This window comes from Engraulis encrasicolus, chromosome 4, assembly GCF_034702125.1.
Source record: "Engraulis encrasicolus isolate BLACKSEA-1 chromosome 4, IST_EnEncr_1.0, whole genome shotgun sequence".
Lineage (NCBI taxonomy): Eukaryota > Metazoa > Chordata > Actinopteri > Clupeiformes > Engraulidae > Engraulis > Engraulis encrasicolus.
In genome coordinates this window covers 47,607,701-47,631,140 of record NC_085860.1, presented here as the reverse complement: position 1 = coordinate 47,631,140, position 23,440 = coordinate 47,607,701, and the positions used below count along the sequence as shown (strand labels likewise).

The following is a 23,440-nucleotide window of genomic DNA, read 5'->3' as shown; positions in this document are numbered from 1 at the left end:
ATTGCCAAATTTTATACTGTTAGTTATGGCTTGATATTGATCATCATCTACGAAATCAATGTATTTACAGACTTCATATTTGTATATTATGTGACCTCAGTATTATTGACTTGTAGCGAAAAGGCTTATTGTTGTCTTATTTTAACTTGAGTTCCAATATGCAAACTTTCATTTATTGGGATTCTAGACAGCAGTCTGAGTTGTAATTTTAAAACAAATCAAGAAATGAGGACAGTGTGTGTTGTTATTATTATTATTATTATTATTATTATTATTATTATTATTATTATTATTATATTCCAGAAGACAGGATGTTTAGGCTACACTTGTCTGAACACATTTTGGGCCCCTTGGATCAGGTACAATTCATTGGTTTAAAATCTAGTGCTATCTTGAAGGAGGACAAGGACTCGTTGTGGAATGTGAATGAGATAAACATCTCTCCGCTTGTCGGGCACCCGCACAGCTCCAGCTGCTCGCTCTATCATGCGCTCGCCGAAACGCCAATTCCAGCGCAAAGCTACGTAATTATTGACGGCATTTTTTTTCCATTTCAAGTGTCATCGCAAAGGTGCGCTACATTATTTTCTTCTTTCAAGCGTGGAGCAAATCCAGATAGATTCTATATGCGGTGGAGGTTGGAGGAAGAGGCTCTGTACACGGTTTTGAGGTGCTGATGCGGCCCTGAGAAGAAACGATGGCGACGGGGAGGTGGCTGCTCTATGCCGGGCTGTGTCTCTCACTGGTCGCCTTGTTTATGCTGACGGTAGCTGTCAGTTCCAACCACTGGTACGAAACCGATGCCAGGAGATACAAGGAGCGCTGTCGAACTTTCTCAAGTCGCATGAATGACCGGGGATTCATTTACATCCCGAACCACAGCCTCCCATTGCGCGCCAGCCGAGCCAGGCTTGACCGTCTTGAAGACAGACCAACCCTAGTTCGAAATCGGCGCCAGGTATTTGCTATGAGCGCGGCAGATGAATGCGGCCGACGGTACAATTCCACCAACATGGGTTTATGGAGCAAATGTTACCGCCTTGGATTTGACCAGGACATCGAGGATCTCATTAAGAAAGGTATGGAGCTGTTTATCCATACGACGCACCGTATGACAAGATTAACATGGTAATTTGTCATGTCGTGATCTGCAAAGACACATTACCCCATTTGAAAAACGTCCAGTAAATGAGAACGCTACCTTGCACCAAACCAAGCATAATGCTTCCATAAATCTGTGTTACGCACAGATGTTCCGACAAATAACATGAAAGCACGAGGCACTTAAGACTGAGATCAATTATAGATCACCCTAAGCTATTAATAAGTCAGTCGTTTAGGATGCCTCTGCTCTTTATGGTATGATCCACCTTACCATGGCTTAAGAAAACAATGAATGCATGGAGCCTGTAAAACGGTCCTCCATCAAAACGTATAGCCTCGAACCATCATTATGGTATGCATATGCAAATATTCTAATCCCCCTGTCCGCCATGGTGGTAGCCTATGTAATATGTATACGCCTTGCATTCAATGACAGGAAATTATACAGTTTTGGTGAAGCTGGCTTGTTTCTATGAGAGGATAGCCATGGGCGCCGATTCAGCTCCACATGATTGGTGATTATTCCGAGACAGCAGATGACAGTGTGTTCCGCTTTTTTTTTCTTGCTGATCCTCCTGTATTTACTACAGCATGCAATGCGAGGAGGGCCAGCTTGGCTTCACGTCTGTGGCCTGCCAGCCTTCCTTGCCTTGCCTGAATCGGGAGTTCTGTTCTGTTTAGGTGCTGCTGCTGCTTGGAACAGAACAGGAAGCAGAGCTGAGAATAAACTGTCAGACTCTGCCATCTGCCCCATGTTATTCACCAGTGGCGCCCACACCCCGTAGCTCCTCCTTGGAGAGTAGGGGGAAGAGAGAGAGAGAGAGAGAGAGAGAGAGAGAGAGAGAGAGAGAGAGAGAGAGAGAGAGAGAGAGAGAGAGAGAGAGAGAGAGAGAGGGAGAGAGGTGGAATGATACCATATATTACTCAACACGCAAGCTGGTGGGATACGCAAGTCAGAAAAGAGAATAATACTTAGAGATGCTATTGAGGACCCAATTGTCAGGGTTTCCCCCCAGCAATTTACAGTCAAGGGCCACCTTGACAACAATCACATCCCACCTTGGGCAGGGCCTCTGAAAAGATTAAGATTTTGTATTGCGGATGAAATTTCTTAAAAACTACATGAGCTATTTAATTTGGTGAATTTGATATCATATTTCATATGAAATCGCACAACAGCCTTTCCAGTCAAGATAGCATACGATATGTGTCTAATGTGCGGATGTCTGGATCCCCCCACCCACCTCCACTAAAGAATGTTCTGTGGGAAACAGAGGGGCATTATTTTATGACAAGCTTATCTCATTGTCTTTCTCCTGAGTATAGGGCTGGTGGTCTTGCAGCCTTTAAGAAGCAACTATGACTCTCGTCTTTCATGACTATCTACTAGACTAATGTTTGAGCTGCCCTAGCCTCAGGCCAGACTCTTGACATGTGTATGTGTGTGTACACTACTTTACAAAAAAACAAAAACCTAACCTTCTTTGCATCTGCACTTGTTGTTCTGTACATTTCCTGTGCACTTTGTATCTGATAGTGATGTTGGCTATGATTATATCCTCTTTTGTAAGTCGCTTTGGTTATAAAGCGTCTGCCAAATGCAATGTAATGTAATGTAATGTAATGGTCGCAAGTCAGGGTGTGATTTGTTGAAAAGCCAGAAGGGGTGATACACTTCAGATGTTAAGCAATGTCAATGCAGTTACATTGCACCAAAAATGAAATAATGTAGAACAAGTGAAGATATTAAACCAGAAGAGAGGGATGATCTCTTCACCCCCATCCCCCACAACAAATTGCACCCTTGTCCCAAGTCTGAATGCAGTATAACTTGGGCGCATGTAGACTTGGGAAGTAAATGGATGTTTTATGGGCCTTTCCTTTCCTTCCCTCTGCTTTTACAAAGGACTTTTAGAAAAAAAGCACAACAAAATACCTCCTCTTAATGTATGTTCTCTACAAGTCTTCTGTTGTCCAGACTTGCACTTTAAATGTCTGTATGAGCACTGTCTATGTCCATACTGTCTTAAATCCATGTATGAGTACTGTCTATGTCTATACTGTCTATGTCCTTACCTAGATTAGTCTATGTCTGCATGGGAAAGCAAGAAACGTAATTTCAAATTCTTTGTATGACCAGTGCATGTAAAAGAAATTGACAATAAAACCAACTTGACTTGACTTGACTTGACTTTGTGTTCAGGATCCATCCAGAGATGCTCCTTCATCAGGTATTACTACTCCTCCTCCACCTCCTCCCGGAAGGACTTGTCCTACAACATCACCAAAATAATACAGCAAGATGACTGGCATGCCTTGCGTAAGTGCTGTCGAGGACCTGACTTCTTGTTCTTGGGTTGGGAACAAGTGGGAACAAGTGGGACACCCCCCCCCCACCCTTAAACTCCATTTGGATTTGTTTCTTCTTTAAGTTTTTTTTTTTCTTTTTCTCCTTTCAAAGGCATAATGGTGTGCCCAAACATCATCATGCTGTTGAATGAATAAACATGAAAAAAGAGGACAAGAAGAAATTCCAAAGGAGTTTCCAGACCTTTTTTTCAAAAAAAACAAAACTAAACAAAAAAAAAATGTTCAGCTCCACAGACTGTGGCCAAGCTAAGCCACAAGTGAACCAGTGGGAACCTTTTCATTGTTGAGTCAACAATCTGATTTTGATCTGAAGAGCCCCCTCTGAATTTGGAGGCCACTCAGTTGATAGCAGACAGATCTTTCAGGCCATTCATTCATCATACAGTACAGACCCCTCTGGCCTGTCCATATGGCCTGGTTTGGTTTAGGGCTACTGACGGCTCATTTCGACAAACCAGCCTATTTCGACATAACACCCTCTACTGATATGGTAAATGTGTGCCTTTAGGGTGAGGAGTCCGCACACTTAAAATACCTTTTTTCTTCTTTTTTTCTTGTATTCCATGGCAGGGTAGAATAACGTTTCGACTGTTGTCTTCATCAGACTCTCTACAAACAGGTTGAGTAGTGATTATAACTTACGGCCAGTTTGTTCTAATCACTACTCAGTCTGTTTGTAGAGAATCTGATGAAGACAATAGTCAAAACGTTATCCTATCCTGCCATGGAATAAAAGAAAAAAGAAGAAGAAAAGGTGTGTGGACTCCTCAATCTAAAATTACAGTCAGCCTTTGTCCTGCACTCTTTCCTTACAGTATGTGCCACAATAGGTTGAGTTTGACATGCATAGACATTGTAGGTAATGTGTATGCATCATAGCCTCTTTGTGCAGATGGGCCTGCTGCTGGGCCCATTCAGTGATGGCTAAAAAGACTCAACTACATCATAATAACATTGCTATGACATTACAGGGAGCCGTAAGGAACAGATTAAGGCTTGGTTATTACAATGTTGGTGAGCGTAAGGTTATAACATAGGCTCTGCGCAGGGGGTAGCCCTTTGGTGCAGGTGGGATCATGCCAATCTCTCTCCCTGTTCGCTGGGAAAAGTATCGTAACAATAGCCTGATAAACCAGACTAAATGTGGATGTCTAATTTAGTCTGGCCTCGATGCATAATACATCCGAAGATTGTTGATGAGAACAACCTTCCCTTAAAACCCTGCCCGCTTTGATTCAAAACACATCTTTGCGTTGTAATTGGTTTGCCAGATTCATGGCATTCTGGCTTCATTGAATCATTATGCGAGGCCAGACCCACCCGTAGACAAAACATTTTGCCGTCCAGCGGGTGGCGCTGGTTCACCAGGCTATCGTAACAACACTGGTATGGCATTACAGATTGAAGTAACAGATTAAGACTTGGTCATTAGGCCTACCACGTGGTCCCGCACATTGACCATTTTGCAGTAACTTATTTCACACGACAGAAGCGTTGTGCAAACTGGTCATTGTGCAGGAGTTGTAGTTTTATTCTGCTCAGCATCAGCAACCTATGGGGTCATCTCTAATGCACCTGCTAGGTGAGATGTGTAGAACAAAAAAATCACAAGTTGTTCAAAGTAAGTAGCCTGTTATGTGAAGTCAAATACTTGATTATGAATGCTTTCCCGTGTCCCCCTCAGACTTGCGGCGCATGACAGCTGGCTTCATGGGCATGGCTCTATCCATCATCCTGTTCGGGTGGACCATCGGAGTCCTGGGCTGCTGCTGGGACCAGGGCCTCATGCATTACGTAGCCGGCCTGCTCTTCCTCATGGGAGGTAAGACATGCACATTAACAATAATATGAACATTAATATCTACTATTTAATACAGTATATATCTGTCTATCTGTCTATCTGTCTATCTATCTATCTATCTATCTATCTATCTATCTATCTATCTATCTATCTATCTATCTATCTATCTATCTGTCTATCTATCTATCTATCTATCTATCTATCTATCTATCTATCTATCTATCTATCTATCTATGGGGGTTGGACAAATTAATGGAAACACCTGTCATTTTAGTGTAGGAAGTGTCATGGCTCAAGTGGACCAGCCTGTAGGCCAATCTTCATTAATTGCAAATTGTACCAGTAAGGTGAAGTGTGAAGGTTCAATTAGTAGGGTGAGAGCACAGTTTTGCTCAAAATTTTGCAATGCACACAACATTATGGGTGACATATCAGAGTTCAAAAAGGAGAAATTCTTGGTGCGCGTGTAACTGTTGCATCTTTGACCAAGACAGCAGGTCTTTGTGATTATTAAGAGCCACGGTATCCAAGGTAATGTCTGCATACCACCAAGAAGGATGAACCACATCCAACAGGATTAACTGTGGATGCAAGAGGAAGCTGTCTGAATCCTCTGAAAGGGATGTAGAGTAAGTTGGTCCACTTCGGAAAGACTAGGCCAGGGATGACTGGAGCACTCAGATACTTTTTAGTATTTTATTGTTATGTTTGCACCACAATAAAATACTTAAAAGTATCTGAGTGCTCCAGTCATCCCTGGCCTAGTCTTTCCGAAGTGGACCAGTTTACTCTACATAGTAGAAGTAGTAGCTTTATTGTCCCCCATGGGGGAAATTTCTTACATTTCTTTCTTACATTGTATACCGTCCTGGACTGGACGCACCAAGAAGGTTAGAGCGCAAGTGACTTAACTTTTACCTCTGAAAGGGATGTTTGGATGCTAACCTGGACTGTATAAAAAAAACCATAAAACCACAGCTGTCCAAATCACAGTAGAATTGAATGTGCACCTTAACTCTCCTGTTTCCACCAGAATGGTCCACTAAGAGCTCCACAGGGTCAATATACACGGCCAGTCACCCAAACATCTCTTTCAGACAGCCTCCTCTTGCGTCCACAGTTAATCTTGTTGGATGTGGTTCATCCTTCTTGGTGGTATGCAGACATTACCTTGGATACTGTGGCTCTTGATACATCACAAAAACTGGCTGTCTCGGTCAAAGATGCAACAGTTACATGCGCACCTTTTTGAACTCTCATTTGAACATGTCACCCATAATATTGTGTGCATTGCAAAATTTAACAAAATGTTGAGCAAAACTGTGCTCTCACCCTACTAATTGAACCTTCACATGTCACCTTACTGGTGCAATGTGCAATGAATGAAGATTGGCCAACAGGCTGGTCTACTTAAGCCATGAAACTTCCCACACTAAAATGACAGGTGTTTCCATTATTTTGTCCAACCCCTCTATCTATCTATCTATCTATCTATCTATCTATCTATCTATCTATCTATCTATCTATCTATCTATCTATCTATCTATCTATCTATCTATCTATCTATCTATCTATCTATCTATCTATCATTATTTTTAGGTTTATATTAGACACATTAGTGACACATGTGGTTGCCTAAGCCCACGTCCAGACATTAATCTGCTGTCAAATAAGTTGGTATATGTATGAGCCATCTATTGTTAGTATTGTGGTTTCAAATATGTCTGCATAGTACTCTGAGACTGGACATGTGGAAGAAGTGCAGTATCAGCTGGGCTGTCAATTACTCTTAAAGCTTTTAAATTGGGTGCTGAATCTCACATAAATTGTACCAAAAAGCAGAAGACAAAATTTCTGGGTTTTTTTTTAAACTTATTCCCCCACAAACATTTCAGGCTGAGCATCCTTCTTTAACGTGTTATGCCGATTTCCCCATGGTATTCTAAGCCCCCACAAGCCAGGGGCGCTGTCAGAAATCATATAAAATGTGTGGGCCCAGAAAAAAACAGACTGGCCTAGCTGAACGCACATTAGTATTCCTACCCTATCCTAGGTTATTGTTATTGCTTCACCAGTCAATCACACAACACAACACTTGAGCCTTGTGACTGGTTGCGGTTGATTGACAAGAGAGCGGTCACAGGTTCATGCCTATGCCATAGAAAGCCATCAGCCGTTTGAAATATAGACTCGCAGTAAATTTCCAGCATTTAGTAGCCTGCAGCCTGGGCATGTGGAGGAGGCACAAACAATCATTCTGATTGTGCCTGATCAATGATTTAAATTTGCATCTGTACCCCCTGAGGGTAACTTTGTCCAAGTATGCAGACAGCTAAAACCCAAATGCTGTGTAAAATGTGTTGTGTTGTGTAGCAGTGCTGGATGCTGTAGCGTCCTTATGCAGACAATTGTGGAAAATACAGCAGGATATGAAATATAACCCCATACTATATGTCATTTTAGAACCAAACAGAACAAGTGGCTCAATTTTCCAGGCTCCTTGTGTCTGATAATAGCCTCTATCTTTGTGAAGATGAAACATCCTGGATATTGTATTCTGTTTCTCATATTTTTATGTATACTTTGACGATAAATAGTGTCTCGTGAATTCATAAAATACTTACCATGATGCAAAATACAATATAGAGTAGATTATAATTCCAGCAAATGTTATCATTACATTACACATAGCTGACGCTTTTTTAATCCGAAGCGATTTAAAGCTATTTTACAGTAGGTACAGAAAGAAATGGCTGAAAAAATATGACCTTGGTTGTTTACATTTAATTGGAATTTGACGTTTGTGGTACTTCGAATGGGTTAATAAGCCATTGTGAAATTGAATGCTGGTAATAGGAGATAAATTTAGATGCACAACTCTGATCTTACCATTAAATCTTGAAGTACTGACAGTGCAGCTGTGATCTTTAACCTTTAAACTTAACCTCACCTCATCTCAACCAATAGGCACTTTCTACATCATCGCCCTGTGTAGTTGGCCTCAATTTTAATTCATAAGATTATAAAATGGAATTAATGGTAAAATTATAGACAAACAATGTGTACTATTTTTTTGATGCTAGAGTCTGACTTAAATGCCCTTGACCTTTTACACTAGCGGTGCAAGTCATGGCTTCCAAACCACATCCGCTCCACCACAGGCACCTCTATGGCAAGCATCAACTTTAAAGGGTAACTTCTGCCAATTTCAACATGCAATGTAATACTCACACTACCCTGGACTTGTCCCAAGATTTTTTTTCCAGCCTTTTCCGAGATCCTGGTCATTGTAATGGGGGCAAGTGTATGTTTACATTTAAAGGGACACTGTGCAGGAAATGGTCAAAAAAGGTACTGCAACTATGCTGCTCATTGAAACTGGGTTGCCTATTGCCAAATTCGATATTTACATGAAAGTTTACCAAGTAATAAACAAATATTTTCTAGTATGGTCCAAGTGGAGTCATTTTTGCAGCTAAAAATGGCTGTTATTGGAAATTCAAAATGGCGGACCATGGAGAAGATCCCCCTTTTCATGTATGAAAAGTGCAATTTTTCCAGTCATAATGAATACTTAGAATTTGATGGTGGTGGTAAGAATTCATGAAAAAGGTAACATTAGTGAATGGTCAGCATGAATTCTGGAAATAAACAACTAAAAATGTCACAGTGTCCCTTTAAATAAAAAAAATTCTTGATTTATTCCCAATAACATCCAAAAGGTTACGCAACATCCGCAGACAACTAACTAACAGCGATACCTTTTGGGATAATATTTGGAGTAGGCCTATTTTTGAATGTAAACAAAATCTCCCCCCATTAGAATAGCTCAGATCTCGGAAAGGGCTGAGTCGAAAAATGCAGCACCACCGGGTACCAACAAGTCAAGGGTAGCATGAGCAATACAACAGCATATTGAAATTGGCAGAAGTTATCCTTTAAGCTCTTGCGATTTAATGAGACGGAAAAATACATGATGCTAAAATAGACTGCCGACGCGTGTTATTTTTGATGCAAATGTCTGACTTTACCATCACCCCATGACCTCTAATACTATCCTGACTTATAACCCCTCATCTCCACCTATAGGCACCTTCTGCATCATCTCCCTGTGCACCTGTGTGGCCGGCATCAACTTCGAGCTGTCGCGCTACCCCCGCTACCTGTTCAGCCTCCCGGACGACATTGGCCACGGCTACGGCTGGTCCATGTTCTGCGCCTGGGGGGGTTTGGGCCTCACCCTCATCGCTGGCTTCTTCTGCACCCTGGCACCCTCCATCCAGCCCCCACCACCCCCGCGCACCCACTACCCCAAGACCCGGCCCGAGAATGGGACGCTGTGCTGAGGAGTGACCCACGCCACGCCAAGCCAGGCCAAACCAGGCCAAGCGGAGAGGAGCGGGGACCAGGGGAGGGGGATTTTTATTGTGTTGCAAATTATTGTTGGAGTATTGAGGGTTGACGGAGGTGATCGTTCTGGAGTCTGGACCTTATGCAAGACTACAGCTGGACAAAAGCTCTTGATGAGCAAGAGTGAACACTTTGAACGAAATGGGGTCAGACTTGATTTAATTCATCCTTGTGTTATGTTCGGATTGATGGTGGTGGGAATGTTCTGTGCACAAAAGTGGATTTCACCTGAACTACCCCTAGAGGGAGCTGCAGCCCAGGTTTGAGAGCTCGAGAGCAAGCAAGAGCAAGCGAAAGAAGAACTGCTCCACATCTAAAATAGTCTGAACTTCAGATTTGATCTTTGCACGTACACAGTGGAAGTACTGTACTATAAGTGTTTTCTCTTTCAGTGTGTCGTACCTCCTGTTTGCCTTCATGTGTGTGACCGAAAAACAAAAAAACAAAAAAGGAAAAAAGAAAAACTGGAGAATTTACAACTGTCTCAAGTCTGCCAGAAGTTAAATGTATAACTTGACAAAAAGATGTGGAGACTGGGAAATCAGTCATAATCGAGCATTTCTCATCCAGTCGTTATAACACGAACACACATGCATTCCATCATTAGGTAATAAAAATTTCTTATAGAAAAAAAAATACCATTTGGATTTGGTGCAATTTTCTCTGCATGTCAGAAATTAACCATGGGGTCAACTGAGGTCAAGTGAGTGACGGTAGATGAAAACCCAAGACAAGCAACCAAGACATCTGGTTCAGAGTTCTTTTGTTTTATTTTAATATTCTGTTTCTTTTTCAAGACCATCAGAAAAGGGGTCAGTTCTTTTTAAGCTCTTTTCGCTTCTTTTTTGTGTTAGATGTGATTCTCAGCAGCTTTTCAAACTCAAGGTTGGTTGCGGGCCGGCTGGTTTATTCCTCCCAGCAGCAGCCTTCACGGATCGTTCTGGTGAACACTGATTAGTCCGGCCAGACTTGATGAGAATAGAATAGAGAGATAAAGAGACGGTTAAAAGGGAAAAATAAGACAGTGAAGGAGAAGAAAGAAAAGGAGGATGAGGAGGAAAGAGAGGTAGGGGGGTGGGTGGGTTCTGAATCCTCCCCCAGATCGGCCATTTTTGTTGCGGTCTTGCATCAGTGAAAATCTCTTGCAATACAGGTTAGATCACTTTTTCCTCCTCTCTTTCAAACAAGAGATTTTTAGAAAATGAATTTCAGTCAGGTTATTTTTGGGTCACGCAGGCATCTTGCACACGACGTCTTCTCCTGTTCTCTACTGACACGCATTCAGAGTTAAGGCCTTTGCAGCGCTGCTTGGAGCCAAACATAACAGACACACACCACGCATGCAGCCACGTCTCTCAATGGCTCTAGGCTCACACAAAGCAGCATTTTCATTTTTTTCTTTGTATTCATTTGTTTGCTCGTCTTTCTGTGTTGCTCGCAAGGCCAGCAATTTCACATGTTACCACATGGTGGCCCTCTGAAGCCTCAGACACCCCAAGACCAGGTCATATACATGCACTGTTTTTTTTTTTTTTAACTCTGATGAGAGGGGAAGTGAGATGGGACACACACAACGTGCCCCTTACCCCTCACGTCACATATTGGCCAGCACCTCACCTCCCTCTGATGCAGAGACCAGGCTTCCCACCAGCCCTCAGTGAGGTGCTCAGCCCACTATATCCCTGACTGTGACAGTAGGCACATGACCTAGCCTTCACATTGCACTGACCTTCAATAACCTTGAATCTCCAGGGGGTCATTCATCATCCTCACTATGACCATCATAATCTTGGAAGCTACAACAGGCTGGCTCTACTGATTCGGCCTCAAGTACCTTTGGAAGTGCATAGCCCAGGTTCTACAACACCCTTCGCTGGGTCACTCTAGCCTAGTCTGCATAATCTGATTGCTTTAACCTCTTCAACCCAACAAGGAGGGTGGACTGGTTCTGTCCACAGCACAGCAGGTTAGGACGATTCACAGTATGGAGGTAAGCAGTAAGGTGAGCGTCAGTGAGTATTTCAAGCCCACACCCACCCATCCATTCACTCAGCTACTACACAGTTCTATCTGTTGGTTTTATTCCTTACCGACATCTGTGCACACTAAAGTATACGAATTTCTTACTTGCCTAGCTAGCAAACCTAAGAGGTATGATGGTGGTGATCAGGCCCTAGAGAGGTGTGGTGATGCTCAGCTATTTTCCCTTAACTCTCTATGGGCCAAGTCTGAGGGAACAGCCTGCGTGTTAAGGCCATGTTAACTGTGTTTACTGGGTACTGTTTGATGTGGTGATTATGTTAGCATTATGTACCACAGAGCCTTACATCGATGACTGGCTGGCTGGCTGGCTGACTGATAATACTCACCAAACAAAACACTAGATGGAAAAAAAAAACAAATTAAGAAAAGAAAAATCTGCAAACAAGGCCGTCTGAGGGAGGGGGTGAAGGGATGAGGGGTAAATTGATGCCAGAGAAAGAAAAAAATAATCAGATAATCATCGATCTTTGTTATTCAGTGTTACAAGTTTGGCCTTGAGTTCTCATGGTTGAACGGTAGGTGGGTCGGTCAGTCGGTGTTGTACTGTGGTGCTAGTTGCATGTTTGTGTCCGCATGTCATCAGTGTGTGTATGTACGTACGTCGGTAAGGTATGCATGTCTGTATGTTTATGGAGTCGGTTGGTTGTAATGCGTTCTTATGTGTTGTTGGTGGCGGTGGGTATTCTGTGACGGGGTTATGTCGCCGCCCTAGTGGCGATCCATGGCGGCGCTCTGTAGCAGGTCTGCGGCGGCTGTCTGGGCGGGGGGTCTGAAGGCGGTCTGGAAGCCGGGCGGGGGCGAGTGGAAGTGGCTGCTGGGTGTGGGGGCGCTGGTGGGCTGGAGTGGGAGCGGGGGGAGATAGGGTGCCCAGCCGGCTCTGTGCAGGGAGGAGAGGTGGTGTGCCTCCAGCAGGCTGCCGTGGTGGTTGGGCTGCTGCTGGGGGGGCTGCTGTTGGAGGGGAGGCGGGGCGGCGGCGGTGGTTGTAGTGGAGGAGGAGGAGGAGGAGGAAGAAGCGGAGCCCACAGGGGCGTCCATCTCTGTCAGGGTCTGCAGCGACTTGAGCCAGTGGGGGGGATTGTCGTCCTGGAGACAGTCCAGACTGTTGCCTGCGGTCGCCGGGATACCTGTAGCGTAGGAAAGGGGGAACCAGGAGAGCAATTGTAATGGTTACTATTCAGGTCACGAAGTAGTGAAGTACAGTATCCCTCATTGGTCACCGTTTTCACACAGTGAAGTATTTTTAGGGGCTTTTTAAGCCTTTTATTTTCGGTTATACAAGATAGGACAGTGAAGGTTGTGACAGGAAGTGAGTTGGGGAGAGAGAGAGAGACGGGGAAGGGTCAGCAAAGGGCCCGGGCCAGAATCGAACTCGGGTCGGCCGCATAGTAGACGAGTGCCCTACCGCTAGTACCACGTCAGGGCCCACACAGTGTGTACTGCACGAGAAGGGGGCAGCCCTGACGTTCATAGTGCCTGGGGAGCAGTGTGGGAAGGTTCCAGGGAAGGGTGGAGGAGGGCACTGGCCATATTTATTCACACCTCCAACTCATTAAATGCAGAGTCAAGTCAAGTCAAGTCGGTTTTATTGTCAATTTCTTTACATGCACTGGTCATACAAAGAATTTGAAATTACGTTTCTTGCTTTCCCATGCAGACATAGACTAATCTAGGTAAGGACATAGACAGTACTCATACATGGACATCAGACAGTATGGACATAGAGCCGGCTCTGATTAAATGTTTGCCACTCCTCCATATAGTTGCATTTTTTTTTATTTCAGGCAGCCCAGAACCATGGAATTCAGAGTGACTATTGGGGTACAGGAAGTCAGTTGGTGACAAACATGTAGATTCATGTAGACTGAAACAATTCTAGGTAGGCAGTGGCTTTCTTTTGGCTAGAGATTGATGAAGAACCACTGCGTTTCAAGCAAAATGAGGTAAAACGGATTCACATTTACCTTTGCCGCACTTTCTGTGTTCTAGGCCCACTTCCTGGAACTAAAGTGGAACGATGTCAATGGCGACCTATGGGTGCGTTCCAATATGCAACCTTGCGTCCCCCACTTGTGCTCGTGGCCTCGTACCAGGACGTAATATGTCATAATGACATCACTGACAACAGCACCATATTTCAATATCTCGCAAAAGCTCAATTGTAAAGTCATTTTCTAATTTGGACATTGGATGGTGAATAAAGAATAGTCCCCCAAAAACTGTTTTGGCTAGGCTGACAGAGGGGAAACTTATTTGTTTTCTCCAAGGAGGCGGGGCATTAGCAAAACACAAGCACAAGTGGAGGACGCAAGGTTGCATTTTGGAACGCACTCTATGTGTCAAGAGACTTCACGAGCCGCCAAAATCTTACTTCCATGGCTCTGGGGTAGTCTTCCAGAGGCAATTCCAGGCTATACCGTGAAACCCCATTGGGAAACTCCAACTCCCATTGTCATTGTGACACAGCACTCCACAGCACACAAGTGAACACTGCACACTGCACACAACGAAATTGCATTTATGCCTCACCCGTGCAAGGGGGCAGCCCTCAGTGGCGCCCCATGGGGAGCAGTGCGGTGGGACGGTACCATGCTCAGGGTACCTCAGTCATGGAGGAGGATGGGGGAGAGCACTGGTTGATTACTCCCCCCACCAACCTGGCGGGTCGAGAGTCGAACCGGCAACCTCTGGGATGCAAGTCTGACGCCCTAACCGCTCACCCATGACTGCCCTACCCATACTGCTCAGTGAAAGGGGCTAGAAATCAGAATGCTAGACTTACATTAGGCTCCGTTTACATCAATTCCTATCACCATATCGTCGTGTCGGCGTCTTGCAAACTATTTACCTTTACAAAGTTCCTGTCCTCTCAATAAAAAGCTATTCTGTTAACAAAGAAACACGGTTCGGCTGATTCGCTAGTTTGTGCTAGCTGAAGTGAAGCACGCCTGTTTGTTTATCTTCCCAGCAATCAAGTCACATGACCAGGGAATACCAGCCCAGCGAATCAGGGAGGAGCACGTCATAGTGATGTTGTCCAACCAGGACGGGTAGCTAGAGCTCGGCACTGCGGAATCTCGTTCCTCACAGCTGAATCAGCATCGTATAGAGCTCGAAAGTGACGTCACTTCCCCCGATTTCATGGGACCTCAACGGCGTTTTTAGCCGAAAATCGTAGCATGTAATCCAATGGCGGTATTAAAATGATATTTCGATCCCCTTCGAGTTGTGCCACGAGCTCCATATATGTTGTTTCTGATATTTTTGCTTAATTTTTCGTATGAACCCCCAAACTTTTTAGAAAGCTGTGTTTCTTCACATTTTTCATGCCGACGGCCTCGGAACAAAACATTGAGACTTCTGCATGAATAATCTTTATCTAGCCTCTTAAACAGCATATTTGTAGCCCAGCGCATATCATGACTGAGATCAGAAGATATTTACTCTCTACCATGTTGTTAGATGGTCAGCTTAGGTCCCGTGAAACGCGGAACTAAGGGGCGGGACTTTCGAGCCCAATTCGAATGCTTACGTGGGCTCTGGCATCTTTGAATCCTTCCACTTATGAAGTAATTTTCCAGTATTTTCATGTAAAGGGACAGAGCATTCGCGATATAAACGATATAAACACAGATTAATGTAAACTAGACCTTTACCACAAAAACTGTAGTATGACTTGCATTGAAGTTGAGAAATACATTTCTACAGTTGCTGATCTCCATTGATGCTCTTCGCAAGGGTCTACATCCCGCCTCCACAGTGACGGACCTTTGAACGGGTTCACTGACGTCTGTGTGGACGCATTGTCCCATACCACTAAAAAAGTTTGCGATGCATGCACCCCACTTCAACGCCTCCTCCCCAACTTACACCTAGCATGTCATGTGCTACTTAGATCAAACTGGTGCGAGCTCATCATCTCATGAGGATTTGTGTTTGATTTGATTTGTGTGTTGTTGATGGAACATTTGCTATGAAAACATGTTCTTGCGCACGTGCAGTAGACCGCCATTGGTCGACAAAATGTGAGTCGGATGAGGCTACTGATTGCTTCTAGTGCAGGAGGAACAGGCGGCCAGTCACACTTGATCCAGTCAGTTCCAATCAACCATCTTAATCGTCACAACCACTCTTCTGGAGCAGATGAGGCAAACTGTGAAATCAGCTGTACTGGCACAAGCAGAAGGCAAATCTGACAGGACTTACTTCCCTTTCTCCACCTCTGACAAAGAGGGAGGCTCGACAAGAGCACCCAAAGGAACTTCATTTGGTTTGGTATGTAAATAGCGCTAATGATGCCATTCACCTTGGGTGACTTTCAAACTACTTTCTCCCGTCCTTTATGGTTCCTTGTGGCATCTTGCCTAGTGTTCGACCTACCTCCATGAGGAAAACAATAGTTTCCCCACGATAAACCTGCCCGCCCACCCCCCCCCCCACCCCGTACTATCCCGATTGCAAATAAGTTAATGACCTGCAAATTGTGTTTTAACAAGATATTGAATAATCCTTTGATTATCAATGCTGCTGAAAGGATGTGAGGAACTGGCTTGAAAGGTACCCCAGGTTTTACCCCAGTTGATCTTTAACCCATTGCCCATTAATCCACTTTTGTTTGCCTCCCCTGTGACTTTCCATCTGCCATGTTCATTGAGAACGCCACTTCAGATGGGGATGGAGATAATGCATGAAGGAATGTCACTTACAAGGAACCCTAATCCCCTTTTTGTTTCAAAGTATCTACCATGTTATTTCTCGAGCTAAATAAATAAGGGACTGCTCTTTCCAAAAGAACCCTCGGCATGCTTGCAGCAGGAGACGCGTGTGCGGGCACAATTCATTCATGAACACGTTAACATGCGGCATTTAATGTCAATTTCGAGCGCGTTAGACACGGCAGGCAAACGCGTGCGTTAGGTGCAATATCTTCAAAGTCACTTGGGGCGATGGTAAGAAAGACTGCACAGTTCCATGCGAGTGTTTCTGGTGAAAACGACAATGGCAGCAACTTTTAAGAGCGTCTCACTGAGCTTGTCCGATATTACAAACATTTGCGATCATACTTCCCCATTGCACTTTGAAAAAGGAGCGTGCAAATATAAGAGCAGTAGCAGTATCGTCTCCTTGCCTGGAGAGTCCTTTTGTTTTTAGTTTTCCTTGCCGTCTGTGTTCCCAATTTCTGCATCGCAATGCTGCGCGCTCTCTGCCCCCTGGGTGACACAGCCAGTATTTTGCGTCTTGGTCTACTGATTTTAAAGCAAGCATGTGCATTTGGTTGCTCACGGTGACGCGCGTAATTTACAGCTCGCAGCAAGCGTGCCAAGAGCTTAACTGTTGGACAAAAATGGTGGCTCTGACATTTTAGGGCAACCTCGAAGCTGGGTAGTATGCTTTTTGCTCTTGAAAACCCATATATCACAACCATCTTACAAGTGGCACATAAGAAGGATTATGCATGCGTGTTGGGGTTGTGCATGCGATGTGGTTACACATGTAAGTTACAGTAGGGCTGGGCAATATGACGATATATATCGTTATCGTGATATAAAAGTGTATATCGTGACCTTTCTCCTATATCGTTTATATCGTGACATTCAATTGTATAAAATTGATAAAATTACTGTCATTTAATTACATTTCATGTTGTCACAATACACACTATAAGATAATGTAACTGTAAAAATAAGAATAAAAAGATCCATTTTAAAGAAAGGTTGTTTTGCGACATTAAAAAATAAAGAGCAAATAAAGAGAATAACTGAAAACGTATGTAATTGTGCTATATCGTGATATATATCGTTATCGTGATATGGGAAAAAAAACAATATCACGATATGGATTACTTTATATCGCCCAGCCCTACGTTGCAGTAGATTTCCCCATCACCAACAGCCTTAGAAAACCCAGCACACCGAATTTTGACTATTCCTAAAGAGCTGATTTCAGGCTGCAGGCTCCATGTAGGACTCTGTTCCCATTCCAATTACACTGAGTTGGTCCGTCCCACATACTCGTATTGGTCTGTGTGTCGTACCTGTCCACTACCGCATGAATTGCCATGAACAGAAAATGGTGCATCGCCATCAAGAAAACTGCCATAATTTGCCACCAAGTTAAAAAAAAAAGGTAAGCAAACACTTTTTTTTCACTGTTCATTTATTGTGTGTTTTGACTGACATTATTTTGTTCCTTAAACGTAGAAACTGTGAAGCTAATAGGGATGCAAATTATCGATTAATTCATTAATCATTAGTTGACAGCCTTATCGATTGACTTACGATTAATTGATGAGCGGCGTTTTACCCCCCAAATTTCAATGTTTCTCTGCAAAAAACTACTAAATATAAACAAATATTTGAAAAATTTAGATAAAATACCACATTTAAATGAATTCTATTTCAATTCTTTAATCCTAAGGTGATTTAAATATTCCCACTGTTCACAGCCCTCTTCACACACACTCTTCACATGCCAATCTCACCTGGGTCTCTTATCAGTTGAATTGTCGATTAATTGCGATTTATGTTTTTTTAATCGATTAATGCATTGATCGATTAAAGTCGATTAATCGATTAATCGTTTGCATCCCTAGAAGCTAATAATGATACTATCTAGCCAAAGCTGTGTCTTGCTCATAGAGGTAGTGTAGAACATTAGACTAGAGGTGACACAGCAATTCGCGACAGCACTGGGAAACAGCACATGTGATAGCGCCTCCCATCGTGTGTAGGTAGTGTAGGCACCTTCAGTCAATGAGAACACGCCCACCCCTGTCAAAAAATGGACTAAAACTGTGTGAATATGAACTAACACATAAATCAAAGACCAGATTTGAAATGTCAGGCTAAGCTAACTTAAGTCATAAAATACATTTAAAAATCTAATTATATTAATTATGTAGATATTTAGCAGCACACTTGTCACATTATTGAGCCATTTTTTGACAGGTGAGCCTTATTCTCCATTTATTTCTATTTCTCAGGTCTACCTCTAAAAAATGGCTGCCACTGATCGCCGTGAAAAGGGGGGCGGGGTCACCTCTAGTCTAATGTTCTACCTCTATGGTCTTGCCTGTGCCTCAATAATGAGAAAGCAAAATGAATAAGCACTAAGCATACTACACACTACAGTGATGTGGTGAAGCCTGCGACAACAACATGATGGGTGGGTCTTCTCTACACTGGAATGTAGAGTGGCCAACCTCAGCCATGAAGTGTTAGGGCCAAAACATACCAAGGCGGAACGGAACGGTCGCGGGACGAACGCGGTCTTTCTGCTTAGTTTCGACCGGCGTGTTTTTCTCTGCCTTTCACACTGACAGCGTCGGCGTGCGCGGCCAGTCCTGTTCAAAACCCTCCCCACAGGCAAAGCTAGCATGCTACTCTGCCATTCATTTGAATGAGACACCGCCGGTCGCCGGCGTGAAAAATACGCTCGAGTTCTATTTTCCAAATGCAGCGCGGCGCGGAGCCGGCTCCCGCGCTGCTGACGCTCGACTACCGCCGGTTGGTGTGTAAGGACAGATATGTTTCAATGTATTTTCACCGACGCCGGTAAAAAACGTGGCCGTTCCGCGACGCTTTACCGCCCTGGTGTGTAAGACCCCTTATGCTGATCATGAGCTAAGCTACTTCTTCCTCTTCCTTATATATTTCTATTTTTCCCTGGAATGAGCCATCATACAATTGCCACTAACTTTATAGTGCCTCATATCTAATAGCAAAATGAATGAGTCCTTTACACGCACTACACTAGAGTGGCTCAGATAAGCCTCGTCTTTTGCCTCACTCACAATGACCCCATAGCATTGCTTCTAGGGCTGGGAATCGATCCAAAGTTCCTGGATCGATTCAATTTCGATCCAGAAGGCCACGATGCGATTCGATCCGATATCAATCTATAGTATTGTTGGATTGTCACTTTAACCCATTTATGCATAGAATTCTATGAAATGTCAACCTGTACTGTAAACTGCCTATAAAAACATGGTATGAGAAAGAAAGGTGGTAAATAAATGAGTAATACAATGTCAATATCCATAAATAGTTTTAAGTAAAAACTGCCACTACTGCCAGGAACAGCCCCGTGTGTATTTGTGCATGAGTGTGTATGTTGAAGAGAGCTACCCGACGCGGTTGAGAATATAGAGATGGTCCTCGGCAAAAGATCGATTCACAAAGTTTTGGATCGATATCGGATTTTTCGAACGTGAAGAGACATCGGATCGGGGATCGATCTTTTGAACACAGCCCTAATAGCCTCCATACACTACCTAAGGGCCCCCTGTACTGACCTGTGATGATGGCGGGGTCCATCCAGCTGGCCGTGGCGTCCCAGCTGAGGCTGTGCGAGATCCCCACGGGACCCGAAGGACCACCGGGCCCCCCGATGTGGTTGACGCTGGAGGAGGACGACGATGAGGAGGAGGAGGAGGTAGAGTTGGGGAGACCCCCGAAGTTGATGTTGATATTTGGTAGGAGCGCCCGCAACCCGTCCTGCCACTCTTTCACGTTCAGACTCTCTATAGAGCCATTGTTGTCCACTGAGGAGGAAGGGAGGGAGGGAGAGAGGGAAGTTGAGAGCGAGAGAAGAGAGGAACAAACACAAAAAGATAAGCACAACTTTAACCCATCGGTGCCTCAAACACCTGCAAAAAACATCTGCTAAATGCCTGAGCCATTTTTGGGAAAAGGTAAGGTCAGGCTACAAAAGCTGAAATATCTCAGCCTCTGAAGCACATAAAAACATGAACTAAATTGTATATAAAATACAATGTTCAGCTCTAACATTTTTAACATTTTTCAATTAAAAAAAACCCCTCACATTTCAAGAGCCTTCAGCCGCATCATGCATCTCGCGGCACTAAGGTCAATGTTGTGCTATACAGCATCTGGCATCAATAGGTTAAATGGGATATGTGCTCTAGTGGCAAAAAAAACCTGACGGAATAATGCAGAATCATATCATAGGAGGAAATCTTGCTTCAGCCATGGATCTAGTGGACCAATCACAACACTGAAACAAAAACTCTGAAGTCAACCCTTGGGTGGGATTTAGCAAGTTGACGACATAGCGCTGCTGTCCAATTGCCTGCATGAGCAGTTTGAAAGTCAACCACTGGTACCACTCAAGAAGCTTCAGCTTTGCCTATGGACTGACTCCAGGCCAGACTACTGTACATAATTTCATAACAGACTGACTTCTCAGACTACCTTATGCACGAAACATCAACACAATTCAGGACAAACCCAATACTATATAGTAGGTGTGCAGATTTGTTTGTACTGTATTAGCATGTTGGGTACGGTCTTTGATGGTTTTGTTTTTACTCCAGACTTAACTTCAGACATTTAAAAAGTACATATTCCTGTAAAACCTGTTTTGCCAGGATTTGGACTTTTCATTGGAAATCCTCTAAACAGCCAAAAGGCAGATCAAGTTTTACTTGCTGAGATTATTGTTAACATCAGGAGGAATATGTGTCTACACACATGATGCTTGGTGCAATAATGCTACGGTAGTACAGAGGCACTGCTCTCCACGAGTGGAGTTCATGATCATCAAGTGCCGACCCTTCTATTTACCCAGAGAAATATCCGCTATCCTATTAGTCGCCGTCTACCTCGCACCCAGCAACAACAATGGCGTCAAAAGTGAGGCACTGAACGAGCTGCATCGGGGCATCAGTGAACAACAAGATGCACACCCAGATGCCTTCACAGTGGTACTGGGAGATTTCAACCACGGAAATCTCAAAACAGTACTTCCAAAATTTCATCAACATGTCAACTTCCCAACAAGAGAACAAAACACCCTGGACCTCGTTTAAATCAGAAGAGAGCATACAAGGCAAAGCCCATCCCCCACATTGGATCATCAGACCACCTAACGATTCTGCTACTGCCAGCTTACAGACAAAAGGCAAAACTCACCAAACCAGTTCAGAAGGAGGTGAGAAAATGGCCTGAGGGAGCCATCTCACGACTTCAGGACTGCTTTGAAAACCACAGACTGGGACATTTTCAAAACAACTGCCACCCACAGCAATCACATTGACATTGAGGAGTACACAGACACCGTGACCTCCTACATCACAAAATGCATCGATGATGTTACAGAAATAAAACACATCACTACCAGGGCCAACCAGAAGCCATGGTTCACAGGAGACGTTCACCGACTGCTGAGGGCCAGAGACAAAGCCTTCAGAGCAGGAGACGTAGCGTAGCTGGCCTAAAGACAGCAAGGGCAAACCTGTCCCAGGGCATCAGGAAAGCAAAAAAGGAATACTCAGACAAAATAACAACACACTTCAAAGACAGCAGAGATGCACAGAGCCTGTGGCAGGGCATACAGGCCATCACGGACTATAAGCCTGCACCACGAAGCTGTGACAACAACACCTCTCTGCTAAACGACCTGAACAGTTTCTTTGCCCGCTTTGAAGCACAAAATGACACTCACCCACAGAAAACTCCCCCTCCCCCCCATGATCAACCCCTTTACCTGTCCACTGCCAGTGTTAAGAGGACACTGGCCACCATCAACCCACGCAAAGCAGCTGGCCCAGACAACATACCAGGCCGAGTGTTGAAGGATTGTGCAGAAGAGCTGAAGGATGTCTTCACAGACATCTTTAACATCTCTCTGGAGAAAGCAGTCATCCCATCACTTTTCAAAGCTGCTACCATCATACCTGTGCCGAAGAAATCATCACCATCATGCTTCAATGACTACCGTCCTGTAGCACTGACGCCCATAATCATGAAGTGCTTCGAACGGCTAGTCCTGTCACACATCAAAGCCACCCTACCCCCCACCCTAGACCCCTACCAGTTCGCATACCGAGCCAAGCGATCCACGGAGGATGCAATTTGCTCTGCCCTCCATCCAGCCCTTCACCCACTTGGACAATAAAGACTCATATGTGAGAATGCTGTTCATTGACTTCAGTTCAGCATTCAATACCATAATACCACAACAACTCATCAGAAAACTGGACAAACTAGGTTTCAGCACCTCCCTCTGCAACTGGCTGCTGGACTTCCTGATGCAAAGACCACAAGCAGTACGGGTAGGGAACAACACCTCGAGCACCCTGACCCTGAGCACGGGGGCTCCGCAAGGTTGTGTTCTCAGCCCCCTGCTGTTCACGCTGCTGACACACGACTGCACAACGACCCACAGCACTAAACCATGCTAGTGAAGTTTTGCGGATGATACAACACTGGTGGGCCTCATCACCAAGGGCGATGAGACTCACTACAGAGAAGAAGTAGACCTGCTGGCCAGATGGTGCAAAGACAACAACCTCCTGCTGAATGTCAACAAGACCAAGGAGATTGTTGTCAACTTCCAAAGGGTCCAAAAACAACTGCCACCACTGACCATCGACGGCGATGCTGTGGAGAGAGTGAGCAGCACCAAGTTCCTTGGAGTGCACATCAGCGACGACCTCTCTTGGACCACCTACACTACATCACTAGCGAAGAAGGCCCATCAGCGTCTCTACTTCCTGCGCAAACTAAAGAAGGCAAGTGCTACACCCTCCATCATGACAACATTCTACAGAGGAACCATAGAGAGCGTCGTGTCCAACTGCATCACAGTGTGGGGAGGAAGCTGCACGGAGAAAAACAGGAAGACACTCCAGCGTGTTGTGAACACAGCGAAGAAGATCATTGGAGTACCACTCCCCTCCCTGCAGGACATTTA

General features: G+C 44.3%; 2 protein-coding genes across 4 annotated transcripts in view; one reads left to right on the top strand and one right to left on the bottom strand.

Moving 5' to 3' along the window:
* The first annotated feature begins 465 nt into the window (after positions 1-465).
* Positions 466-10,345, top strand: tmem178ba (transmembrane protein 178Ba). Its single transcript, XM_063197558.1, has 4 exons — positions 466-1,079; positions 3,308-3,424; positions 5,159-5,296; positions 9,365-10,345. Exons 1-4 carry the CDS (start codon positions 698-700, stop codon positions 9,619-9,621), a joined length of 894 nt encoding a protein of 297 aa, XP_063053628.1. The 5' UTR covers positions 466-697; the 3' UTR covers positions 9,622-10,345.
* Positions 10,346-10,431: 86 nt separating this feature from the next.
* cnot4a (CCR4-NOT transcription complex, subunit 4a) overlaps positions 10,432-23,440 on the bottom strand; it is a 29,770-nt gene continuing 16,761 nt past the window's right edge. For all 3 annotated transcript variants that reach the window (XM_063197556.1, XM_063197555.1, XM_063197557.1), the window contains exons 12-13: positions 20,019-20,267; positions 10,432-12,852 (exon numbers count right to left, since the gene is read on the bottom strand). In XM_063197556.1, coding sequence (XP_063053626.1) covers positions 12,437-12,852; positions 20,019-20,267 — 665 coding nt within the window. In that variant the 3' untranslated portion in view covers positions 10,432-12,436. The remainder of the gene's footprint in view (positions 12,853-20,018; positions 20,268-23,440) is intronic.

Coding starts and splice junctions, on each gene's coding strand:
- tmem178ba (XM_063197558.1), top strand. CDS start 698: ATGGCGACGGGGAGGTGGCTGCTCTATGCCGGGCTGTGTCTCTCACTG. Junction 1,080..3,307: donor CGAGGATCTCATTAAGAAAG/GTATGGAGCTGT, acceptor CTTTGTGTTCAG/GATCCATCCAGAGATGCTCC. Junction 3,425..5,158: donor AGATGACTGGCATGCCTTGC/GTAAGTGCTGTC, acceptor TGTCCCCCTCAG/ACTTGCGGCGCATGACAGCT.